The sequence below is a fragment of the Oxyura jamaicensis genome, unplaced genomic scaffold (genome assembly GCF_011077185.1).
Source record: "Oxyura jamaicensis isolate SHBP4307 breed ruddy duck unplaced genomic scaffold, BPBGC_Ojam_1.0 oxyUn_random_OJ72833, whole genome shotgun sequence".
Taxonomy (NCBI): domain Eukaryota; kingdom Metazoa; phylum Chordata; class Aves; order Anseriformes; family Anatidae; genus Oxyura; species Oxyura jamaicensis.
The window spans coordinates 1-6,503 of record NW_023311271.1 but is presented as its reverse complement, the minus strand read 5'-3'; the positions used below and the strand labels follow the sequence as shown (position 1 = coordinate 6,503).

General features: G+C 62.4%; 1 protein-coding gene across 1 annotated transcript in view; it reads left to right on the top strand.

The window, feature by feature from the left end:
* The window catches only part of ILF3 (interleukin enhancer binding factor 3), a gene marked incomplete at its 3' end in the record, with an annotated part of 7,287 nt that extends 819 nt beyond the window's left edge, over positions 1–6,468 (top strand). Inside the window, exons 3-7 of the mRNA XM_035314498.1 lie at positions 289–465; positions 752–905; positions 1,059–1,112; positions 4,343–4,699; positions 6,279–6,468. Coding sequence (XP_035170389.1) covers positions 289–465; positions 752–905; positions 1,059–1,112; positions 4,343–4,699; positions 6,279–6,468 — 932 coding nt within the window. The remainder of the gene's footprint in view (positions 1–288; positions 466–751; positions 906–1,058; positions 1,113–4,342; positions 4,700–6,278) is intronic.
* Positions 6,469–6,503: the final 35 nt, after the last annotated feature.

Here is a 6,503-nt window from a genome sequence, read left to right as displayed (position 1 = left end):
GCGGGCAGGGGCCGAGGGCTCCTGAGAACCCTTGGTGAAAAGCGCCCCACCTGTCCCCCCCCTTCCCGGCACCCTCCTTGTCCCCCCCCTCCCGGCGCTTCCATCCCTCGATGGCCCCGGGAGGAAACCCCCAAGGCCGGCGGGAGTCGTCTGCAGGCGCTGTGGGGATCGGGCGCTTTTCACCAAGGGTTCTCAGGAGCTCTCGGCCCCTGCCCGCCTCCGGCCCCTGCCCGCCTCCGGCCCCTGCCCGCCTCCGTTCACGCGCCGCCTCTTTGGTCCCTTCCCAAGGTGGAGGTCGACGGGCAGAAATTCCAAGGAGCCGGCTCAAATAAAAAGGTAGCCAAAGCCTACGCCGCCCTGGCCGCCCTGGAGAAGTTGTTCCCCGACGCTCCCGTGGCCGTCGAGCAGAACAAGAAGAAAAGAGCCCCTCTGCCTGCCAGGGGAGGACCCAAGTTTGCGGTGAAAGTGAGTAAAAAAAGCGGCGTTTTGGGCTGCGTAACGGCCGGTTCCCCCGTGCCTCTGCCTCCTGCCCACCGCCTTCGATCCCGTTACGGGGAGGAGAAATAAGAAAAGGGCTCGAGGGGGAGCGGGGTCAGCCGGCGGGGTTGGGGAGCAGAAAGGGGTTGGGAGGAGAAATAAGAAAAGGGCTCGAGGGGAAGCGGGAGGGGAGCAGAAAGGGCTTGGGGAGTGGAAATTCCGGGCTCCCCACCCTGCTGTTAACGGGCTTCTCCCCCCCCTTCCCCGTCCCCAGCAGCACAACCCCGGTTTCGGGATGGGCGGCCCCATGCACAACGACGTGCCCCCGCCGCCCAACATGCGCGGGCGAGGAAGAGGAGGCAACATCCGAGGCCGAGGCCGGGGCCGGGGGGGCTTCGGCGGCAACCACGGCGGCTACATGAACGCAGGTGAGGTGCCGCGCGCGTCCTCCTCCCGTCCCCTCCCCGCTCGCCCACCCGGCTCCCTGCCCTCCTCCGCCGCCCTTCGTTGGGAAACGAAGCTTTGTTGTTTTTTTTCCCCCTCGATTTTCCTCCTTTTTAACCGTTTTCTTCTAATCCCAGGTGCCGGCTACGGGAGCTACGGTTACGGAGGGAATTCCGCCACGGCAGGCTACAGTAAGTGTCCCCCCCCCTTCGTCTTCGGTGCCCTGGGGGTGCGGAGCTCGAGCGGGGTCGCGGCGATGCGCTCGTGCTGTCGCCGTCTTCGAGGGTTCTCTTTTTTTTCGAGTGAGAATTCACCCAAAACGGCCTCTGTGCCGGCAAAAACGTTAAACGCGAATCCCGGCGACCTCCCGTTTCCTCTTTAAAAAAAAGAAAAAAAAAAGTGTGAATATTTTAAATTTCTCTGCTTTGAGCCACGCGAAGCTGTCAGCCACGCTTTTGAATGTGACTTTCCTGAAAACGCACGGCGATTGGTCTTGAGGAGAAGCCTTCATTGGGGGGTGACAGGAGCAGAGAAATCTAAAACGTGACTTTCAGACGTGGCGCATTTGGCCCTCTTCCAAAGAATTCTAATTTTTATTTTTTGTTGTTGTTTTTCTCTGCTCTGTCTCCCCCTTTTGTAGGTGACTTTTTCACAGACTGCTACGGCTATCATGACTTTGGGTCTTCCTAGATCATCCAAACGTATTGCACAAAAAAAAAAACCACACACACACAAAAAAACACACCCCAAAAACACAGCTTTTTACTCCAATTTCCTCCACCTCCGAGACCCAAAGCGTTCGCGCCGTGTCCCCCGTGCTTCACCGGGTTTCTCCGCAGTGGCTTTTTCACCGCAGCTTGGCTGAAACGCTCTGAGCCTGCGCAACTTGAGGCAGTGGCAGTTTTGGTTTTCATTGTGACTTGCCGTTGAACTCGATCGTATCGATGCACGCCGCGGGGGGGGGGGGGGGGGCCACCCCCCCCCCCCCAAATTTTTTGTGGTTTTTGGCTTTTTTTTTTTTTGTGTGCGCGCCCTTGGCACAAATCCCCCAGCCGGCCCCGTGCAGCGTCCGAGGCAAAAAGCCCCATCCTTGCTATTTTTTTTTTTTTTTACGGAAACCATCCCTTTATTTTTCAGAACCGGGATCCCGGAGTGTTTTAATCCGCCTTTTGTCTTAACCCGCAGCAGGTTTTTGTACAAAATCTGAGCCTTTTAGTAAATCCCAGGAGCTGGGGACGTGCCTCTCGATACCGGGAAGACTCGGCAGCGCCTCCCCACCTAGCGCAGCCCCGGCGTCTTCAGCGTGCCAAAAAAAAGAAATGTTGACTCCGCGGACTCGTGTGCGCTAAAAAAAAATCACCCCCCCGCCCCCCGGGTTCGCGCGGGGGGGGGCCGCGATTCCCCAGGTATTAATTGTGCTAATTAACGAGCGCCCAGGCACTGGGAGTCCTCCCGGAGCCGCGTGGGTTCCCTCGTGCCGTGGAAGTGGGCCCAGAAGCGCTGCAGCCGGCCCCCGCTGCCTGCCCCTCCTCGCCCTCGAGGCGTTCTCGTTACCCGGGGAATTAATTTGACGAAGTTCTCCCTGGAATTAGGAGGAGGAGGAGCGCAGGAAATCGGCCGCGGGGCGAGACGCGGGTCTCCGACGACCCCCACGTGCCCGGTCCTTTCTTCCTCGTTGTTTTTTTTTTACGGCCGCGTTTTTGGTTGGTTTGCGGCTGTTTTTAGCCTCAAAGCCGGCGCCGTGGCGTTGGTTTGATTTGGGCTCAGCAACCTCGGAGCCAGCTCGGTCACGAAAGCGGTCAAATAAAAGCAAAAGGGAACAAAACAAAAAAAAACCCTCTGACGCGCGAAGCACCGGCCGACAAATTAAAAAAAGTCCAGGTTTTTGGTGGATATCTTCAAAAATGGTAACAGCCACGCACGGCCTCTCTCCTTTTTTAGGACGCCGTTTAAAATAATGACTTTTTATACGAGGGAACGAGGTGAAAAACTGCCCTTTTTTAAGCAAATCCTTGTTTTAAAAAAAAAAAAATAATCCTTGTCGAAGCAACTCCTCGGGCGTCGGATGTTTGCGTCCATCGCCTCGGGCGTAGGGGAGGTCCAAACCCCGTTGGCTGCCGAAACAGCGCCAAAACTTGATAAATGCGAGATGTTGACCTCAAACGCGACCATTTCTGGACATTTCGGCTCCTTGACCCGGAGGGGCCGACCTCCGGCATGCGCGGCTCGAAGGTGAAGGTCTCAGCCCTCGACCTCTCGCTGCGGAGACGTCCCCGGCGCCTCCCCACCTGCCTTTGAACCAAATCCGGGGATTTTAAGGCGAGGGACGGAGCGAGGCGTCTCGGCGGCCGGAGGGACTCGGTGGCGGATCCTTGTTCCTACACCACGGCGCCGAGGTCGGAGGAGGAGGAGGAGGAGATCTCGGGTAGAGGAGGTGGCGAAGACCCCGTCCAACGGCTCCAAGGAGAGCTGGAGCCCTGAGCAATCCGAGCCAGGTGCCTCGAAGCTCTTCACAACGCAACCACCTAACCAATTTGGGGGAGGAAACGCCGATTTCGCCTTCCTGGGTGGTTCCCGGAGGGTAGCGTGGAGCTGCCCGGGGCGCGGGGCTCGGCTCCTTGCCCCTTTTTAGCCAAATTCTCACCTCTTCGGTGCTGGGCAGGAGGTGCCGGCAAAACCTCTCCTCTCGAGAGGCGCACGCGCCCTCACGGACGCCGGTGCAGGTTTTGAGTTAGATTCTCGTGGCTTTTGTTCCTCAAAAAAAAAAAAAGGGAGTTTTGGGTACGGCCAGGCTCACCCTAGGGTAAGTTCTCACCCGAAGCCCACCACGAAGAGCGCGTTGGAGCCCGGCCCGCGTCCGTTGGGCAGGAAGAGAACGGCTCGGTGGGTCGGAGCTTGCCTGTAGCGCTCTTGATAAATAAACGAAAAAAAAAACGAACCAAAAACGCTAACTCTTGGCTACGCTCTTGCATCCCGGCTTTTTCCGGAATATTCCGAGGTTTTCTTGGGCCCGAGGTGGTGGCGCGGTGCCGGACTCGGGCGGTGCGAGGTCTCCACCTCGTCTCCTCCTCGTCCCCGCGTCTCCCAGCGCCGGAGGCGGCGGCCGGCTCGTCCCCAACGCGGCCGGAGCACCGGACCTCAAACCTTCGTGGAGCTTTTTGGGTCAAAACCCTTGGTTTTTCTTGGAACGCGCCTTAGGATAACCGCAGCGGGCCCCCAGCCCGCTTCTCGGGGTCGCGCTGGAGGGAGAGCCGGGCCAGAGCCCCCGCGGGTCCCCGGGGCCGCCGGTGCGACGCCGATGGTTTCCCGGCGCCCTTCGCCTCTTGGCTTGAGCGAGGCATCTCCCAGCCTTCCGCCGAGCCCTCGCGGTGCCTCGAGCCGTGGGAGCGGGGCCGGGGCTGACGCTCTTCTCTCTGTTTAGGCCAATTCTACAGCAACGGCGGCCACTCCAACTCGGGGAGCGGCGGCGGCGGCGGCTCCTCGGGCTACGGCTCCTACTACCAGGGCGGCGACAACTACAACGCGCCCGCGCCCCCCAAGCACGGCGGCAAGAAGCAGCAGCACGGGGGGCAGCAGAAAGCGTCCTACGGCTCGGGCTACCAGTCCCACCAGGGCCAGCAGCAGCAGTCGTACAACCAAAACCAGTACAGTAACTACGGCCCGCCGCAAGGCAAGCAGAAGGGGTACAACCACGGCCAGGGCAACTACTCGTCCTACTCCAACTCCTACAACTCGCCGGGCGGCGGGGGCTCCGACTACAACTACGAGAGCAAATTCAGTGAGTGCCGCTTGCTCCTTCGGTTGGGGAGGGGGACCGCAGAAGGGAGGCGCCGGCCCTAAAACGCTCCGGTTTTGGTTGTTTTGCCGTCAAATGAGGTCGGTTCTCGGTCGGGTTGCTCTCCGCTCCTTCCTGAGAAGCGTTTTTGGAGGGCCAGAGGGGAGCCGCGGGGTCGGCTCGGGTGGCTTGGGACGACCGGGCGGGTGTAGGCTTGGATCCCGGGGGGGCGACCGGCCCTTTGGCTACTGGTAGCCGGCGGGGTGGCCACTGGGAGCAGTGGGATGGCCACCGGGAGCAGTTGGCCACCGGGAGCGGTCAGGATGGCCACCGGGAGCAGTGGGGTGGCCACCAGGAGCAGTTGGCCACCGGGAGCAGTGGGACGGCCACCGGGAGCAGTGGGATGGCCACCGGGAGCAGTGGGATGGCCACCGGGAGCAGTGGGACGGCCACCGGGAGCAGTTGGCCACCGGGAGCAGTGGGGTGGCCACCGGGAGCAGTGGGGTGGCCACCGGGAGCAGTGGGATGGCCACCGAGGGCAGTGGGATGGCCACCGAGAGCAGTCGGCCACCGAGAGCAGTCGGCCACCGGGAGTGGTCAGGATGGCCACCGGGAGTGGTCAGGATGGCCACTGGGAGCAGTGGGATGGCCACCGAGAGCAGTCGGCCACCAGGAGCAGTGGGGGATGGCCACCGAGGGCAGTGGGGGATGGCCACCAAGAGTGGAACAGCCTGGATGGCCACTGGGAGCAGTCAGATGGCCACTGAGAGCAATCGGCCACCGAGAGCGGTCGGGATGGCCACCGGGAGCAGTGGGGACGGCCACCGAGGCCAGTGGGATGGCCACCGGGAGCAGAGCAGCCAGGATGGCCACCAGGAGTGGTCAGATGGCCACTGAGAGCCGTGGGATGGCCACCAGTGGGATGGCCACCAGGAGCAGTGGGGATGGCCAACGAGGGCAGTGGGATAGCCACCAAGAGCGGAGCAGCCTGGATGGCCACTGAGAGCAGTCGGCCACCGGGAGCCGTGGGATGGCCACCGGGAGCCGTGGGATGGCCACCGGGAGCCGTGGGATGGCCACCGGGAGCAGTCAGATGGCCACCGAGAGCAGTCAGATGGCCACTGAGAGCAGTCGGCCACCAGGAGCCGTGGGATGGCCACCGAGAGCAGTCGGCCACCGGGAGCAGTCAGATGGCCACCGAGAGCAGTTGGCCACTGAGAGCTGTGGGATGGCCACTGAGAGCAGTCGGCCACTGAGAGCAGTCAGATGGCCACCAGGAGCAGTGGGATGGCCACTGGGAGCAGTTGGCCACCGAGAGCCGTGGGACGGCCACCGAGAGCCGTGGGATGGCCACTGAGAGCAGTCGGCCACCAGGAGCAGTCAGATGGCCACTGAGAGCAGTCGGCCACCAGGAGCCATGGGACGGCCACCGCGAGCAGTCAGATGGCCACCAGGAGCAGTCAGATGGCCACCGCGAGCAGTCGGCCACCAGGAGCCGCAGGATGGCCACCGGTTGCAGCCGGGCCCGTTGGCGTCCTGCAGGCGGAGCCGCAGCCCGCGCTCAGCCCCGGCTCCCTTCCAGGTTACGGCAGCAGCGGCCGCGGCGGCGGGGGCAACAACTACTCCGGCGGCGCCTCCTACAACGCCGGCTCGCACGGTGGCTACGGGGGAGGATCCGGGGGCGGGGGGTCCTCGTACCAAGGTAAGCAAGGTCAGTACCGAGCGCTTCCCCCCCACACACACACCCCCTTTTCCTCACCCCGCGTGCTTCGGCACCGGGGTCTCTGCCTCGCCGGCGGCTCCCCGA